The 20,043-nt window shown below is 34.4% G+C and overlaps 2 protein-coding genes across 4 annotated transcripts; both read right to left on the bottom strand.

Moving 5' to 3' along the window:
• Window position 1: 1 nt before the first annotated feature.
• On the bottom strand, window positions 2-3,966 carry LOC117932226 (probable fructokinase-7). Of its 3 annotated transcripts, none has more exons than XM_034853356.1 (8): window positions 3,740-3,966; window positions 2,830-3,026; window positions 2,446-2,658; window positions 2,075-2,272; window positions 1,834-1,974; window positions 1,577-1,693; window positions 411-552; window positions 2-286 (listed from the first exon to the last, which is right to left on the bottom strand). In XM_034853356.1, the coding sequence occupies exons 1-7, from the start codon at window positions 3,852-3,854 to the stop codon at window positions 418-420; spliced, it is 1,116 nt and encodes a 371-aa protein (XP_034709247.1). In that variant the 5' UTR covers window positions 3,855-3,966; the 3' UTR covers window positions 2-286; window positions 411-417. The 3 variants fall into 3 exon arrangements, with proteins under 3 accessions (XP_034709247.1, XP_034709246.1, XP_034709245.1); XM_034853355.1 differs by having other exon boundaries at window positions 391-552; window positions 3,740-3,965; XM_034853354.1 differs by having other exon boundaries at window positions 2-552; window positions 3,740-3,964.
• Window positions 3,967-6,526: 2,560 nt separating this feature from the next.
• Window positions 6,527-20,043, bottom strand: LOC117931608 (agamous-like MADS-box protein MADS3). Its single transcript, XM_034852593.1, has 8 exons — window positions 19,688-20,043; window positions 9,217-9,292; window positions 8,285-8,346; window positions 7,953-8,052; window positions 7,424-7,465; window positions 7,248-7,289; window positions 7,008-7,150; window positions 6,527-6,785 (listed from the first exon to the last, which is right to left on the bottom strand). The coding sequence occupies exons 1-8, from the start codon at window positions 19,867-19,869 to the stop codon at window positions 6,698-6,700; spliced, it is 735 nt and encodes a 244-aa protein (XP_034708484.1). The 5' UTR covers window positions 19,870-20,043; the 3' UTR covers window positions 6,527-6,697.

The raw sequence follows: 20,043 nt of genomic DNA, 5'->3' as shown, positions 1-20,043 counted from the left end.
CTTGCATACAACAACCCTAAGAAAAGTATGTTCAGAATGTGACAGTAGTAATTTTCCTTTCTAAAGATAATACCAAGCTATCAAAGCCAGCCTGGTGAGGGTTACAATAAATTTGATTGAAGATGGTTACAGTGTAGAGACTGCTGGAGGGATATGTGATACAGAATGAAAAAAGAACCTAATCTTCAAGGCTTCAAGCTGTTGAATCCAATCATCTCATGGGTTCCACATATTATGTGGCTTGTTCAAAAACACCGATGTTATCTCTAACATACAACTGTATACACTAGCATGGGAAGAAAAGGGAGCAAATCAGTAACTTTGTTAGTTCAGTATGGTAAGTGGAAACCCAATTAATTCTGTATGATTGATTTATATTCAAGCAAATACATGATCATCAGGATGATTACTATCTTATCAAGCATTGGCTTTAGGCAAAATTTGGAGGACTGCTTCTTTCGTTGGAAGTGCAGGAATTGCTCCTCTTTCAGTCACTGTTATAGCCCCGCAGGCATTTGCAAACAGGAGAGCTTCCCTCAATTTCTCTTCATTCTGCAGTATAAAAAGAAAAAAAAAAAAAAACCCTTAGTTTCTTAAGCAGACTTGACAGCTGAAACTCAAGCAGAGTATTTTTCACATTTCCATGGCTTTCTTTCACTAGAACCTTTTGACATGATTAAATCATTTATGAACTAGAGACTAATTTAGGTCAGATTATCCAAGCCCATCAGCATTTTGCAGAGTAATAATTATCGTTCGTTCTTTGTTTTACATACTCTATATGAAATGTTGAGTTGTAAATAGAATAAGAGAATTATTTTCCTATTATATTAGTTTCTTATTTCTGTAAATAGATAGTTTTATGATTTAGGAATAAGTTAATTTCCTATTATGTCTCTTGTTTCTTATTTCTTTTCTTGTAATCTCTTATATAAATTGTATGTATAGTCTAACTTAATGTTTTTGGGGCTCGTTGATTTGTATCCTTAATTGATGACTGCACTCGGGTTATATGGATCTTTCTCCTTAAACAAAAATCTGATGTTAGCGTTGTTATACCTAATTTCCACTCAATGGGTCAAAACCAATTTAGGGTTAAAATAAAAAGCTTTAGGACAGACGATGCTAGAGATTACTTCAACCAGATTTTGTCACCCTATTTTCAATCATAGGGCATTCTCCATGACTCATCATGTGTTAACACACCCCCAACAAAATGGGGTAGCCGAAAGGCAAAATGGGCATTTACTCAACACAACCCGAGTCTTACTCTTTCAAGGGAATGTTCCTAAGTCCTATTGGGGGGAAGCTGTTCTTACTGCCACATACATGATAAATAGAATTCCCTCACGAGTGTTAGACAACAAAAGCCCCGTAGAGATACTTAAGAGTTTCTATCCACACTTCAGAACCTCAAATGGGCTCACTCCTAGGGTGTTTGGGTGCATCTGCATTTGTTCATGTCCACAGCTCAACATAAAACCTAAATGTCGAAAACGACCAATTAGAGAGAACATTGAATAAAATTAGAACACTCAGATATTCTATCATTCAGGGAAGAACAAGGACACTTTACCTTGTACAGGTTTAGGTCGGCAGCCAAACTGTTCAGTATCCCACCAACAAAAGCGTCTCCTGCACCAGTAGTATCTACTGCCTTCACTTTAACACCAGTAACCCTGCCTTTAAATTCCTGCTCAAAAATTTCGGTTGACATCCAAGAGAATTTCAAGGGTTCATACACAAGAAGAAAAAGGAAGAAAAATTTAATGTTCAGTATCTAAATAGATAGAATGATTAAGAAAAGAAATTCATGGCTAATAAAAGGCTAACCTTAGTGTAGTATCTGCAGCCATTAGACCCTTCAGTCACTACCAAAAGCTTAAGATTTGAGTGGTAAAGCTTCTTCAACACCACATTATCATCATTAGGATCATCACCTCCAGTCAGAAATGTGATCTCCTCCTCACTAATCTAAAATTCCCAAAAAATTGTGAATGAGTATATTGAAAACAAGTTGAAATCTAATTTGATGCTTGGGGAGAACTCCCTGGTTTTAGAAAGATATATATACCTTAATAAGGTCAGCCTGGTTCCATATACTCATGATGGTTTTTCGAGCAGTCTCTGGTGATGGCCATAGTGGCAATCTCAAGTTTGGGTCATAAGAGAGGATGCTACCAGACTTTCTAGCAATGTTCATTGCAGCAAGATGTGCTGACTTACATGGCTCCTCAATCAGACTAATTGAACCATAGTGAAAAATACTTGCCTGCATTAACAGTCAAAGAACGTGAAATCAGATCTAGGCCCAGGATATTATCAGCGAGTTCTATACTAATTTGTTTACTGATTCCAATTGTGAGACTGAAATTTGTTTAAGTTGAGCCCAATTGGGAATTCTTTTAGGAACAATCGAATTTCTCCCTGATGTTGAATTCTTACCTTCTTAATGAGGTTTGCATCAAGCTCTGATTCGCGAAGAAGCATATCAGCGCTTGGATTACGAAAAAACATGAATTCCCGCTCACCATCATCTCTCAAGGTAACAAATGCCAGTGCAGTCCTTGCGTTTCGATCAAACCGCATGCCAGAACTATCAACATTATTTTGTTTCAGAATGTCAGCCAGCATGAACCCAAATTCATCTTCACCCACCTGAGATACAGACGGTATAAGAAAACAAGTAAAGGTTGTGGCCCTTTAGAAAACTGTAGTATTTGCCATGACAATTGGAAGGAAATGTATTGGGACTTTAATCTTATTTGGTATATTGATGATATAAGGATAAAAGATTGAAGAACAAAGGGTAGAGAACTTCAAAGGCACCTTGCCAATAAAAGCAGATGAGCCCCCTAATCTTGATATCCCTACAGCAACATTAGCAGGAGCCCCACCAGGGGCTTTCTTAAAAGCAGGTGATTCTGAAAGAGAAACTCCTCCAACAGTTGGTACAAAGTCAATCAACATTTCCCCAAAGCAAACAACCAGTGGCCTCTTCTCTTGGGACTCTCCTTTGAAAGAACCTACACAGAATCAAAAGTTAAAATCACTGAATTAGGGATAGAACACACTCACTGTCAACAATTCTGATCAAGATAACATGTTTTCTGCTTATGAAACAAAAAAAGAAAAGAAAAGAAAAGAACAAACAATCCATCCTAACCCAGAGAATAAATTTCTTGTCATCAAAATGATGTTTCTTTTGCTCAGGAAAGAAAATGGGTATAAAAAAGAACATAGACAAGAAAAGGAAAAGAAAATTCTTTTATAACCCATCATTTATCAATCAGAACAAGAAGCTTCACAAATGATCGGTAGTGAAGATGTTGAATGATTAATCTTTAAAACTGGGTAATGACCCAATAATAATCAGCAAGGTGGCACTTCTTGTAATCCACTCTAATATAAATCACCATATGGGTCATTACCAGATGATTAGCAAGATGACATTTCTTGTAACCGATTCCCACATGGTCTATTTTTCAACGATGACCCAGATTAAGACTTTGAACTGTGAAAAACAGATTATGTTTCCATAATTCTCAGCAACATTGCTTTCATTTTAGCTCAAGAACCAAAGCGGGTAGGCTTGAAAATCAAAGAAAAATCTCAGCAAGATGGCATTTCTTGCAAACCATGAACGGGAAGAAAACTTGGTTTGATTCAACACTTTTCACATTCATTTAAGCTCAAGAATCAAAGTGGGTAAGCTTGAAATTGAAGAAAAACTGCTAACCGGATGAATTCTTCTTGAAGCTAAGACCACTCTTCATGGATCGATCAAGGTTTACAGGGAAGCAGCAGCCAGACATTCTGGCCTCATCATCCTTGGATCGATTAGACTTAGACATGAGAACAACACAAAAGTTCTTGGCACCAGGAACAACTTTTCGATAATACCATTTTTACCCCTTCATCCTATCTAGATTTAAACATTTCCTTTGTCCTACTGTGTCGGGAATCCGACGCCCTTTTCCTATTTTTTAATTTTCCATTTTCATTTGTGACCCTTTCTTTCTCCTTTTCTTGTACACCCACTTGCCAGCTTCTCCTGCTTTCAATCTTTGTCTCTGGTTCATCTCAATTTTCTTTCCTTCTCTCTAATGAATTTCATTTAATTTAATCATAGATTAAAGTGTGATTAATTTCTGTGTTACACATTTCAAATACTGGGTGATGATCTTCAATTTTTGTCCATAAACTCTATTTGCTTGACATCGAAAACAATAGCAAAGATCATATTTTCTACTCAACATGGCTGTAGTACTTATTCTTTTTGTTTTATGGGATACAACCAAACTTCTTAATAAATGCTCTGAGAAAGTTTTCATTGTAATATCTTATATCAAATAAAAAATAAAAAGTTTTTAAATATATATATATATATATATATATATATATATATATATATATATATAAACTCATCTTAATTTTATAAATATATTATAAAATTATGAAAACTCTTTTAATATAAAACAAACAATATTTACACGGTTGTGAATGAGTCATTACAAATGACATCATAGTTAATTTTATTCTTTACTTGTCTGGCTTGTCACATAAATCAAGAAACTTAATTTGGGTTTATGTTAAGTGCATTCAACTCATTTATCATATTTTAAGTGGAAACTGTAACCACAATGGATTGAAATTTATCTCATGATCAGCTTGTGATGATAAAGAATTATCAACTTAAGGGGGGTCAATCTAATTTGGATACTGCTGGAGTTAGAAATTTTAGGGCTCATCCAATGGTAATTTTGGACTCTTTTCATCTGCATATTGAATCTCCAATCTGAGCAGCTACTATCATGAAGATCTAAACAAAAAGAACATTATTCCAATGTTTTAGGGTGGTTTGGTCGGAGGATTCTAATACTTTTTCTATTTTATACTTTATAATATATCAATATTATGTTTTATTAGGATACGTGAATTCCAATGTCAATTGGGGAAGAAGTTTCTTGAGATTATATGTGATTGATTGCCCTAATTATATGGACATATTTTCAAGGTTTAGCTCATGGTGAATGATATTTATTAGGGAGAATACAAGTATTATAGAAAGGATTGTGATATCCCAAGTTAACTGCTTGAATATTTGTAATGATCGTGATATCATATATTGACATAATATATGTAATGGACTCAAAATTCTTAGTACTAATTTTTAAAGTTTGTGTCTAAAGTAGTGGTAATTCTGAGATGTCACATCGATTAGGGTGAAAAATTATTAATACTATATATTTGGCATGCTCATCTCAATTATAGAAAGAACTTTTTAAAGTCGTAAATGTTCCTTTTTATTAATATGATTGTATATATTTCAAATGTTAGTCACATTTTACCAAATTAATTATTTATCTACTCATCAAAGGTTGTTTTTGCAAATTTAGTATAAAAAAAAAATGTCAAAGTCTTCAATTTTGCAAATCTCTTTCACAAAAGCCAAATTCGAGCTCCCAATTAAAGTTTCTCCAAGGCTATGAAGTGGTTGAGATCCATATGGTTTAATGTTTAGGCTACAAAACTGGATCAGAAATGGAGGTTATCATTAACTATACCATTATCTTTTAACTGAAGTTGATCGGTCGTGATTCCTATGACCGGCCCCATTCATATCTTCTAGGGCAAAACTCAACATGACGTGGAAACATGCAATATTAAGACCTTGTTTGATAATTGTTTTTAAAAATAATTTTATAGTTTTTAAGGATAGTTTCAAAAAATAATAATACATATATGAAAATTAATTAAAAATAAAACATTATATATAAAGATTAATTTTAGAACATATTCAAACGCATGGAAACAAGTTTAGAATATTCTTAGTTTCCAAGTAGATTCTTATTCTATAAAACATTAGAATATAACTTTAAAAAACTATTATCAAAAATTGCTTTTCAGTTTTAAAAACATTTCCCAAACAGAGTCTAATATTCTCTATTTGTTGCAAAAAAAATAAATACCCATTTGGAAGAGACAAAGATGAATTACTACGGTGTCAATTCTATTTAACTTAGAGTTTGTTTGAAAATAATTTTGAGAAAACGTTTCCTAATACTTGGAAGCATATTAAACCAAGGATGAAGCGTTTCAGAAATGATTTAAAAAATTACTTTTAAAAAATGCTACAAATTAAAAATGTTGTAATCAAAATTGCTCTTAAACTGTTAAACTATATATTAATTAACCTAAAACCTTAGGGAGAGGTTATATCTCATATCCTCCATTCAATAATTGTCTAGTGTTAAGCTATCAATTTGTGAGGTTCGACCATCAAGCTTTAATTCATTGTTAAACTACGAGATGACCAAGAGACTTAAACTATTGTACAGTTGTTAGACAAACAATCTATATCAAATTTATTTGATTTACAGAAACAAAACCCTCAGTGCTTCTTACCTTCAAATTCCTTCTGAACATTTTCCTATCAATTTACTTCTATAATGAAGAAAGCAGTATTTTGATGTGTATGTTAAACATTGAAGCAATTATATTGCAGGAAATTATATGAGGAGAATTTAGCTAGAAATGGTGATATATTGTCCCCATGAAAGAGAAACTATATAAGTATACAAGCAATTCATGTGGTGATCAGTATGTCAACACAATACACACATTACACAAATATATATAGAAGTCATACTTATGTTTTTTTCTTCTTCTTCTTCTCTTTTGATCAAACACCACTTCAAAGAACCCACCCTTGGATGAAGTTGCTCTCACCAGCCATGCTCTTTGAAACAGACGGCCCTTCTGCTGGAACATAGTGATGGTACCTGTTTTAATACACAGCCACTCCTACATTAGAGTTTTGTCTGCAAAAATTTGTTCAGAAATATGTGGAGAGTGGTCTAAATCAAGCTTTTCTTATGAAGGTTGCAAAGAATTCTGACAAAGTTTTGGTGGCAAGTATAGTAAGTAGTTATGAGTTCTGACTTTGAAATTGATCCACTATATATATCTTAGCTAAAAACATATAATGAGAGACTGAAGTGTACCCAATTTGCAAGATGGGTTCCGGTTCGCAGTCCATTGGGTTAGATTGGGAAGGATGCACAGGGAAGCTGCTGTTTCCAGCAGTTGTAGTACTGGGGTTCCATGAACCTTGAATGGCTTTAAGACTTTGTCCCTCGGCCTCAAGCTGAAAGGTGAATACGTTACAGGAAGCATAAAAAGTTGAGCAGTTCAGTATTACACAATCAGTAATGTGATCAAAACAGTTGACAATTCAAGTAAACCTTAAGTTTGAGCTGTTTGTTTAGATCCCCAAGCTGTCGCTCCTGGTAGTAGTTGGGAAAACCAAAAGAAAAAGAAATGAAATGAGAGTGAGAACAAAGCATTAAGATTTTCTTAATTAGGTGGAAGCAGCTAGCCGTATGAATGAAACTTTAAGTCTGTAAGAGACTTAGCTTACCTTCCTGCGAAGGTCTTCCATTTGTTCTATCATCATTTGGGTCTGCGTAGAAGTTCAGAAGTTCAATACTTTGCACATTCACATTCTTTTAGTCATGTAATATCATATATTTGTATATTTTCTCAAGAAAATAAAAGAAAATTGGTATCCAGCCTTCTGTTCAACATGAAAACATCAGATAAAACCAAAGAATTTAAGATTTTTGTTTCATACCTGGAACTTATGATCTCTTAGGGTAAATGATTCTGTAATATCTAAACATTTTCTTCTACATATAGTAAACATTGCCATTTGCATCAAGAAAAGCATAAAGCCTAGTCACTTAGGGTTAATGGTGCTCAAACTCAATTTAAAGGGAAATAAATTGTTAAAAAAAAAAAAGAAGCAACTTGAAGAACACTTCTTTTCTAATCAAAATCACTTCTTTTCTAATCAAAATCTCTAGTTCATGCACATCTGTAGGGTACACAAGATCCAAAATTCTTCAGTGCAATTACTATAAAACTTATATATAAATCGACACGAATACCTTCCTTTGCCTAGCTTGTGCTAGAGCTCCTTCAAGCTGTTTCTCAAGATTTTGCAGTTCTTTAACACTCAGAGGTCCAAGATCTTCTCCAAGCAAATGCCTTCAAAAATTACATGATGACCAGCTAAGTATTAGATTCTTAGACAATTGCTAGGATTTTCATTGGACCAGCTCATAACCCAATTAAATTCAATAAACACAAAAGATCTATGTATGTATATATGATCTGATTAAGTTTCCTCATGGCACTTGGATGGCTGCAAAGAAAATCTGCTGTGCTAGTTGTAGGCATGAAGATAAATTCATATGGAAATTATCAGGAAATGAATAACCTTTGGGTGCGCTGGAGAGATTCATATTTTGCCTTTAACTTTGACACCTCTTGGTACCAACTCTGCATTGATAACCAAAAACAACATAAGATAATAAGAAAAGGGTGGAGCTAATTAATCGAAAATTTATCATATTCCAATTCCTAGAATAAGAAAGACAAAGCAGTGCTCAAATATCAGACTTTGACAGGATGATCAGCACAGCTACAAACTTTAAGTGTTATCATTAAGGCATGAATCTAGAATTTGGATTGCAGATTAGTAAGCTCCTGCAAAAGTTAGTCTGTAGCAAATATTTAGAAACTAGTGAATTGGTTATTGAATTTGTCATCCTGCAAGAAAAATGAAAATCCCCCATATGATCACCAATTAATAAAATAAATGGGGAAAATAAAAGATGGAATCTAAGACCTATAGGGGCTAAATAAGTTTCTGAACATAAATTTCTTGAATGAAAAAGAAGTTACTCAACAGAATGTTCAATCATATCCCAAAAATCAATCTAGAAGTTATGGTTGGCGCAGAAGTAAAAGGTTCCCCATGTTATATAAATTCATAACACCAAAAGAAAGAGGGAAAAATACGGAAAAAGAACTTTGATTGATCAAACCAACATGGGACACACTAGATAACATTCACTTCAATCAATCTTTAGAGAGTTGAATGGAATTTGTTAGTTCTAAGAGAAGGAATTGTAGTGCCACATTTTGAAGAACTATTTAAGGTCTAACTTCCTTTTTCTTTCTAATTCATTTCATGTCTTCCATTGAAATCCAAGGCAGTCTTGCTTGATTGATTACAGTTTGACAAGCTCCAATAAAGAGTGAAGCTTCATGGCTGGTCAGTTGACAAAATGATTATGTTCCACACGTCAATAAACATTCAACACACTGTATAAGGTGTTTAAGAGGAATATTCTGCAGAACATTAACCTGTGTTTCACATTCCATATTGTTGTCTTGAGGAGTGTAGCAGACACGTTGATACCGCTCTAGGGTTTTGGTAGTACTGCAAAAATAGAACATTGGTAACTATATAGCAACCTGTGAAAGCATAGTTGTTCATAATTAATGGTGAAAGAAATCATAGCAGGATATGCTTGTAGGTTAATCGTCACTCAATAACAACTTACAGAAAAGGATTCAGCGATATCAAAAGGATAAAGCATCATAAAGTAAAAGAATAAAGAATGAGGAATGAGGACAACTAAACTTGCCAAATGTGTCCTTGATCAGTTGCCAGTTTAGAAATCATGACATCTCCACACACACATGTATATATTCTCTTAAATTCCTTCTCATTCCAATTGGATTCAAGCATCATTGAAAGCAGTAATTAAAGATGGCGATTCCTAGAAGCGTCATTGTACATTAAAATATAAAATGGCAAGGGAGAAGGTGACACTTCTAGAAAGCACCATCTTTTATCTTTCTTGGTGCCTCATTATTTCCTTTTTTTTCTTCTAGTGCAAGTTTCAATAAGAATTTACTAATATAATTAAGCCTATCCTGGAAGCATAAAACTATTCAAAAATAAGATATTGATAGATGTGAGAAATTCTATTTTTGAATACATAGTCTCATGCTTAGATCACTATCTCGACCATTCAAATGTAAAGAAAGGATTCCAATCAGTTTATCTTATAGTTGAGATCTTTGAAACCAACAAAATTTCATGACTTAGAAGCTTGATCACTATGATTACTAAGACTCTTGACCTGGCAACCCATAATCTCGTTTGGACCATGCAGAAACATGTCACGAAATATTGTCAGTTAGGGTGTCAATTCCAGCAATTATTATAGATCGAGTTCTTAATTTATTTTATTTCTATAATGAGCTCTTTAATTAGAAGAAAAGAGATTGACTATTGGATAGTGAGGTGGGAAATGAGAGGCAACAAGGAAGAGGAGAATGTTGTATAACCCTTTGAGAACTTCCAAGTAGAGGACTTAGAGAATGAATTTGTAAGATAGGTAGATATATATTGACTTTTATAGAGAGTTTTCAATATTGGTTGAATTTTTGTTTCCTATAAACCAACCAAGTCTGCTTTTTATGCCCTAATAAATGATTTGATTGTAGGAAACGTTAGACTACTCCATTCCCTATCCTAGAATCAAGTTAGGTGCATGTAATTCTCCTTAGGCTCATTTAGATCCTACACATAATGGAAAACATGCATTTAAAAACAATTTCAAGATCTAGAACATGAGAATAGCGAGATTACCTAGATCTAATCCTTGTGATGAAGATTATCATACAATAATCTAGAAGTCAAATATGATCTCATAGATCCACGATCTTTCGCTTGGTGACTCAACCTCGAAGCTTGGCACTCATACAGTGAAAGTCTGGAAAGTGAAGATTATAACTCTCTCTATGTGGAATATTGGGATAATGGAGGTGGAAAACAAAAACCCTAACTCGTAAGTAGTATTTATAGGGTTTTTATTGGGCTTAAATGACTTGAACTCATCTTAGACTTAAATCAATTACTCTAGCCTAAAAAGAGTCATAATTGATTAATTAACTTAGTAGAACTCTAATTAATCAATTAGTCGATTATTAGCCCATTCCAAATATATCATTTACTAACTCTTATGTAACATTATGTAATTACCAAAACACCTTTTCTCCTTTATACACATAAGTGAACAAAGAGTCAACACAACTCTTATAAACCGTGTCATCAAGAAAAATAAGCTTGAACGATAACCATTAGGACTCATAGGACAATACTAGCTTTCTCAAAATCCAATTCTAAAGTTGACTCACTATCCTACTATAATAAGTTAAATGCATTCCCGTACCCTATGTATATCATAACGAAACATTAAGTGCTCGAGTCGTGACCTTCTATTTGTTGTATATAGTCGTTCATGAACTAGAGTCTACAATCTAACAAAGCGAAAGCTAGCACTTTAGGATCTCATTCGTAGGTCAAAGTCACTACAAACTTCTACACAAGCTTAATATTCTCTTAATGTTAAGAGACAATACAATATAACAATTTGGTGAAGTCATGAAAACTTGATATTTTTAAGTTATGACTCACCATAGGTTTTGTCCAATATGGAATCATACACACTAGTGCACTTACCATGGTAACCTCATCCCAATGACCAAGACCAATCATTCTTTCAATTAAAAAGTAGTGTACTACAACCTAAAATGGATTGTCCAAGTCCATAAACTGGATGTGAATAAATCATCTACTTGCAAGGAACCCATAACTTTGATTTTTCATGAAACTTCTAATGCACCCAAGTCATGTACAATACAAGAGATGTAGGTTAAAATGTTCATAAGGTACAATGCATCGAATAAGGATAAATTAAAGTGCGATCGGAACTTTATTAAATAATCAATAAACTTTGAATTTGTTACATCATGTCATGATTTTAAGAGTTCTGTTGTAACGCTGATAACCTTTCTCTAATTAATGTCATCTTCCCTTTTCACATTCCAAGACAATTATCGACTTTATTTTCAAATTGTAGTATTTTCTATCCTTCATTGCCTCTTCTTCCTTATTTTGTTGCTTCCCCATCCCATTACAATTGATGGAGTTCTCTAACTTCTTTAGCTCCCTTTCAAACTATGAAAAAACAAATATATATTCCTCATTTTCCCATGCTCCTAACCCTTGAACTCTTTTCTTAACTTCATCTTTTTAAGAAAAGTTATAATCTCCTTCTTGAAACTCATCCTTGGCATAATTGATCAACTAAAACTTTGACAAAAGTTCAATATGTGCCAAATTCTAAGAAATGCCTCCTCTTGTTGGGAGTATTAGAATCCATAGCGTTCATTGTTATTACGAAAGATAAGATTTTGAAAGTTATGCTAGATGCACTAGTGGTGATGAAAAGAACAAGGAAGAATAACTAGTACTACTTTCACGGGAGTATAATTGTCAAATCAACAACTATAGCTACTGAAGACGATGGAGAATTAGAAACTACAAGACTATAGCATAAGCAGTGTGGACATGCAAGTAAAAAAGCTTCACAAAACTTGGTGTAGTCTCAAATTTCACTTTTGCAAACTAGGATTTTATGAGCATAATAAAGGTATCTTAGATCTTATCCATACATATGTTGAGAGACCAACCAAAGTAGCTTCCTAGGGAGGAGTGCACTATTTTGTTACTTTCGTTGATAACTTCACAAAAAGAGTTTGGATGTATGTCATGAAGACTAAAAATGAAATTTTGGAAATGTTTATGAAATGGAAAAAAATAATTGAAACTTAGACTAGTAGGAAGATGAAATTACTAAGATCAAATAATGGTGTTGAATAAAATGAGGGCATTATTCGATACTTCATAGTTAGAGATACACCATAGTAGAATTGCATAATAGAGCATATAAATCAAAGTTTGTTAAAAAAAAAAAAGTTTGATGTATATAGTCAAGTGCTAGGTTAAGCAAAAGAATTTGGGTCGAGGCAATTATTTACATACACATGACATCTTATCAACCATACACCATTGACTCCAATTGAGGAGAAAAAAATCCTATTAGGTATGGTTTAGAGAACCTACTAGTGATTATGATTTTCTTACACATTTCTAGTTCCATTGCTTTTTTTCATGTGAAGGAATCCAAATTAGATTCAAGGATAAAGAGAGTATTATTCATGGGCCTCAATATAAGTGTGGAAGGGTATCATCTTTGTATTCAAATACAGAGAAAATAATTTTGAGCAAAGATATGACTTTTGATGAATATACTCTATCGAAACATGTAAAGAAATAAAATTTCGAAGAAAAGAATATGTGAGTACTTCAATAGGTGGAGTTTGAGATAACATCAATTGACCCAACGAATGTCAACAAAATAAACAATGACCTTCGAATGATAGTTGAAGGTATCATAGATGAAGAAAATGATTCAACTAAAGTTCCTCCACAACAAGAAGATTCAATTGTAGTTAGTAGACTAAGAAGAGAGATTTGAACACCTACGTAACTTTATGTAATTACCAAAACACCTTTATACACATAAGTGAACAGAGAGTCAATACAACTCTTATAAACCATGTCATTAAGGAAAATAAGCTTGAACGATAACCATTAGAACTCATAAGACAATATTAACTTTCTCAAAATCCAATTCTAAAGTTGACTCACCATCTTACTATAATAAGTTAATTGCATTCCAATACCCTATGTATATTATAACAAAACATTAAGTGTCCTTCTATTTGTTGTATATAATCGTTCATAAACTAGAGTCTACAATCTAACAAAGTGAAAGCTAACACTTTAGGATCTCATTCGTAGGTCAAAGTCACTATGAAATTCTGCACAAGCTTAATATTCTCTCGATATTAAGAGACAATACAATACAGTAATTTGGTGAAGTCATGAAAACTTGATAACCTTAAGTTATGACTCACCATAGGTTCTATCCAATGTGGAATCATACACACTAGTGAACTCACCATGGGAACCTCATCCTAATGACCAAGACCAATCATCCTTCCAATTAAAAAGTAGTGTATTATAACCTAAAATGGATTGTCTAAGTTCATAAATCGGATGTGAATAAATCATCTATTTACAAGGAACCCATAACTTTGATTTTCCATGAAACTTCTAATGCACCCAAGTTATATACAATACAAGAGATGTAAGTTAAAATGTTCATAAGGTACAATATATCGAATAAGGATAGATTAAAGTGCAATTGGAACTTTATTAAATAATCGATAAACTTTGAATTTATTACATCATGTTATGATTTTAAGAGTTCTATTGTAACACTGATAACCTTTCTCTTATTAGTGTTATTAGTGTTATCTTCCCTTTTCACATTCCAAGACAAAATTATTGACTTTATTTGCAAATTGTAGTATTTTCTATCCTTCATTACCTCTTCCTCCTTATTTTATTGCTTCCCCATTACAATTAATGGAGTTCTCTAACTTCTTTAGCTCCCTTTCAAACTGTGAAAAAACAAATATATTTCTCATTTTCCCGTGCTCCTTACCCTTTAACTCTTTTCTTAACTTTATCTTTTTAAGAAAAGACGAATGTCAAAAAAATAAATAGTGACCTTTGAATGATAGGTGAATGTATCATAGATAAAGAAAATGATTCAACTCAAGTTCCTCCACAACAAGAAGATTCAATTGTAGTTAGTAGACTAAGAAGAGAGATTTGAACACCTACACGAGTTGTTGATATGGTGGCATATGCAATTCAGTAATAGATGATGTACCTTCCTTTTATTGTTAAGACTCAATTAATACTTTGCGAGTTTGAACACCTTTGGGTGTATGGAATTTGAAAGCACATTTGGAGGAGGTGATGGTTAGTTCACTTGTAAGAGAATATTTAAATCTGAAAATTGGTATTGAATGGATAATTTTGCCAAATTTAAGTCCTATGGAACTAGGTCAAAGCACAACACCTAGGTGATGCATAGGTTTTGCATCAAGAATCTACCAAGTGTATCTAAGTTGATGTTATGAAAGGTTTGTAACAAGGGAAAAGAGAATGCTAGCAATTATGTCTAACTTCAACATATATAGAAGAGACAGCTTTAAACTTGCCACCTCATGGTAAGGAAACTAATACCATTAGACGTTAGAGGAAGAAGTCATGTGATATGCTCACGGGCTGTAGAATCACACCACACCAAGGATTGGCACTAAGGAGTAGATCAATTTTTGGAAGCATGGATTAGGTCCAATAGCAACTCTGGAGCTCAAGAAGGGTATACTGAGTATAGTCTGAATTCCTACACATGAGGTATATGGGAACTATCTTCTTTTTAAGTTGAGTCGTTAGAGATCTTTTTTAGCTTTGAGACTTACATTGAGGAATTTTGCTATGGCGTTATTGCATACAAGAAGACTATAATCGATGGAGCTATGGTTATGCAAAGGGCATTTAAAGTGGAGGTGCCTAAGTCCCATGTCCACAATAAAGAAGAGACCCAGGGAGCTTGACAATTACTTACGGCGATTAAGCACTACTTTGAGCTGCATCCCTCACAAATGAGCAAACCACTTATGTTCTATTACTATTCATCATTCTGATACCAACAGTACATTGTGGCTTAAAGGTATACCAATAAAGAGAATCAGCATCTGCAATATGGATGGTTGAGATGATTTCAAGAGACAAATCAAGAAGCAATTCTACCTAAAGAATGTAGCTTACTTAGCTTATAAGAGTATGAAAAGGCTGAAACATACTAGGTCTATTTCAGATCATAGGAAGGATTTGATCATGCTCATACTAGCTAGAGATCCCAAACTTAATAGAAAAAAAGATTTTTTTTTTTTTTTTTTTTTTAACATAATAGATAAATTTTGGAAGTTGGGTTGAAGGATCTTAGCATGACCATGGCAATGGTTGAACCCTTGGTGGACTATAAGTAAAATGACTTCCCAAGGCAAAAGGAACTTGTGGGTGACTAGCATTTAGGTGGGGGTGAGCTAAAGTCCAAAGGGCCAAAGGTCCTTAAGAACTAATCAACCTACTCCCTACAAATAAGGAGTCGAAAAGTAAGACGAAAAGGTAGTCCATCCCCCAAGAAAAAACATTTTGTATGATGGTCCGTATTGAGCTAGGGACTATTGAAAAAGATCCTTGATACATTGATAAAGGCAAACGAGCAAAAAGAGGTACATGCTAGATCTTATTGCTAGACTTCATCAAAGCAGAAGTAATGTCAAAGAACCGTCAAAATAGAGAATTAATATTTGTCGTAGAACACATTAAAAGGAAGCACATACATGCCATGATGGATATTGATACTACTGGCAATTTTGTTTCAGTGAAAAAGGAAAGCAATAATAAGACTTGAAGATGAGCAAGGTGCCCAAGGGGCTTAGGACCACCAACTAAGTGGCTATGCCCTTCCATAGTACAGCTTGTGTGGTAAAGCTACGCATCAGATCATGGAACAAGAGACTGACATGATTGTTGCTTCTAGGAATTACTAACACGTAGTATTTGGCATGGATTTCCTAGGGAAAACTAGAGTGGTGCTCTTATCTTTCTCACATTGCATGGTTCTAACAGAAATAAGAATTAAGTTGATATTGCACTCATCTCTAGCATGCAACTAAAAAAGTCACTGAGAAAAAGGAAATGGCCGGGTAATCCACTCAAAAGGTGAGAAAACCAATCACACTTCAACGAAGTATTTGTCTTGGGTTCGTAAAAGGAAAGAGTTAGACCTAAAGGTGGAGATCAACAGCCACAACGACAAGAATACGACAAGGTGCCCTGGCAAATCAAACTCAACAAAAAGACAGAAATCAAGGTGATAAAATCTCAAAAAAAGTACTAAGAGGGAAGCAACATGCAATAAGCTCAAGGTAAAAGAAATAGTAACACAACACAATGCTAGACCATAGGGAGTTCCTCTTATAACAAAGTAACACACACCTAAGTGTAGAACTAAATGTGTCTTAGCCAATGCTTTGTCACAATTCATAAGTTCCACACAAAGACATCAGTACTGAACCAAGTAATGATGGAGGGTGTTGTGGTTCACCCCCAATTCTGTATAAATCTACATTGTTGTCTCTCTTCGGGTTTTCTAAACATCTCAACAACCCCTTGGAGTCGCTTGAAGATCCTTGAAATATAATATTATATGTGTGTTTTACAATGACCCAAGATGACATTAAAATATTGTAAAGTGGCAATGCCCCCTTAAGAGCCATCCCCAGGTAGGCTTTAAATAATGAACATTTAAATTATAGCAGCTACCTTAATAGTTGAGAACTAATCAATATACAGTAAAGCTTCATAGTGTTATCATACTTAACCTTTTTATAAGCGCTCAATTCTTTTGACTCTCGGATTTGTTTTGGCTCTCAGTTTTACTTTTCCTTGGTCAATAGTGTCTAGGTGGCACATGGATTTTATTGATCACACAACACACTTAATCAATTTCCCCTCTTTCATCCACCAAAATTTATCAAGCTAATTGTTTGGCTCTTGCTATCACAAAGCACTGCAAGGACCTAAAAGTGTTAAATTGGGTGGATGCTTTGGCTTTTTTCAGATGAACTCTTCCTTAATTCACTGGGAACTCTATTGATGTCAGGAGAGGAGTCTCTCAGTTGTGCAGTTTAACCTCATTCATACCCTTCACAATTCCCATAGATTGGAAGAAGCAAAATCCACCTAGGTTAATCACCACTGAGGAGAGCTCAATGTGATTCCTGCAAAAATGTTTATAATCACATCAAATTATTTGTATCATAATTAGCACTCCTATATAAAAATGAAAGGCATAAAAGTTGAAGAAATGTCTTCAGAGCAGTAACATTGTTATGATGTTCAATACCCTCTTTCTTTGATGGAAAACTCCATAAATTAAATGGAAAACCAAGTTCTTAATGTCTGTAGCTATTCTCACTGTCAGAAACCAGATCTCAGTTGGATTCACTTGATCATAACCACAGATAACTCATGAGGATCAATTGGATTCACTAGAGAACCCTTTGTTAATTACACTTCTTCACCAGAATTTCATTCTTACAATTAATTGCCAAAACTCTTTGTGAACTTAAGCTTATCACATCAATATCACTTAAACAGTACTGATTATGTAACATAGTATCATGTGAGGAGTATTGCAATCCCATTGTTCACTGGCACAGTGACTAGAAACTACAAGCAATATCAAAAGACAAAAACTGTAACATAAATTTCAAATGCCATGCAAATATCAAAACCAGCTGAAATAATTTACCTGGCAACTAGAAATAGGCTAAGAATAGGGATTGTCATCTAAATTCCTAATGAGAGTCAAACAAACCTATCATTTCAAAATAAATCTAGTTTGCATACAGTCTCACATAATTGAAAATTCTCCTGCAAAGGACAAGTGTCTTATGAGCTAGGGTGCATCACAAAGAAGGAGCTGTAAATGCAACTCTTCCAACCACTTTAGTTAGAAACCCCTACTCCCAACTTGATCATGCTAATTATCTAACAGAAAAAAATAAAATAAAATAAAAAGAAATCAAATCAATAGGCAAAATTTCTACATTAGTATAGTCTTGAGAGGAAAGAAGTGAGACAGTTGCAAAACTTATTTGGTAATAGAGCTCTTTTAGCCCTATCATGCATTTAGTTCTGTTGGAGTAAAGGGAAATATAATTTATTAGCATGAAATATGAATTATATATACATATAAACATACACGCTCATATATAATAACTATTTTATCTGTATATAAAAACATTAATGCCTACAAATCTAAAACCTGGACTCGGATTAGCTATACTCAAAAGCCCACATCTGCCTGAAAAGTGGCAGCAATATATACCCACTTTATCCACTGACAAATTGCAAAATTTAGATATATCTGTATCTGGGTGGAATATATAAGCATCCCCTTTTAGCCCCTCTGGGAAACCATGAGAAACTCATCTCAATTGAGTCAAAGAGTTGTCCTGGGCTCACTTGATGAGGTTTTTGTTCGCTCAGATCTTAAAAAGGCGAAAAACATGAGATTGCACAGTGCACACACACTGATTTCCCTTTTTTTCCCCATGTCTTCTCAGCATTAAACACACAACTTACTGTTGTCGTGTCTATACAATTACACTAGTTTACTCAGTATCCTGCAATCACTCTTTATAAATATTAGGTATATATTTGAGAAGAGAAAACCCTAAAATCAGTCATGATGATACCAGAAAATCCAAGGGAAAAGGCTAGCTTCAGACTCTGGGGTACTTGCTTTCCTCTATAACTACAAGACAAGCATTTGTGGATGAGAGTGATGAAACCAGAAGATCCAAGGAGCAAAAGATATTGGAGCTTTGGAGATTGAGAGAGCTTGATTTGGTGTTATCTGTTATGCGACTAAAATATGAATACTTGGTAGAGAGAAAAAGCGAGAGAGTGTGATGGGGAAAACCCTAGATCTTGAAGGGATGTAGTTAAAACAACCTCGACCTCAGAGTGATGACTCATGAACTGAGTTGAAATCAGGGAAGAAAGTGGGGTCGTACTACTGAACACATATCGATGAAAGAACGCAGTAGAGAGGGGAAGGCAGTGCAGGAAATGACTGCGAAACGTGTCGATCTGCCGTTGGCGCTCACTGGGTCTTCTCCTCCTTTCTTTCCCAGAGTGGAACATACTTTTCTCGATCCAAACGTCAAACTCCAATCCCACCACAGCATCCAATGAAAAGAACCGAATATCAGAGCCAAGCGTTAGTTGATGCACCACACAAACAGTTTTTGGAAAGAGAGAGAGAGGAGGAGGAGATGGTAAAGAAGCAAAGTACAAAAAATCTAAGAGAAATCTATGTGGATACTCCATTTACTGCATATATCAATATCTCTATGTATATAAAGAGAAAGAAAGAGAGGAAAGGAGGGAGAAAAGCATATGTATGGGCGTGTATACCCAGCACTGCCAAACTCATAGAGCTTGCCGCGGCTAGAGAAGATGATGAGAGCAACCTCAGCATCACAAAGCACAGATAGCTCATAGGCCTTCTTGAGCAGACCATTTCTGCGTTTGGAGAAGGTAACTTGACGGTTGATCTTGTTCTCTATCCTCTTCAGCTCCACTCTTCCTCTCCCCATTCTCTCTCTCTCTCCTTACACCACTCTGAGTGAAAACCCAGATGCTCCTCTATAATTTTTCTTGGGCTTGCTTGGAGGACTGGAAAATGAGGTGATGGTACTGTACCAAAATGGAGGTGAGAATGATAGTAGGGTAGGGCCGGTTCTGATAATTCTCCTTCAGTCTCTGAATAA

This window comes from Vitis riparia, chromosome 15, assembly GCF_004353265.1.
Source record: "Vitis riparia cultivar Riparia Gloire de Montpellier isolate 1030 chromosome 15, EGFV_Vit.rip_1.0, whole genome shotgun sequence".
Lineage (NCBI taxonomy): Eukaryota > Viridiplantae > Streptophyta > Magnoliopsida > Vitales > Vitaceae > Vitis > Vitis riparia.
This window is presented reverse-complemented; position numbering and strand designations above follow the sequence as displayed.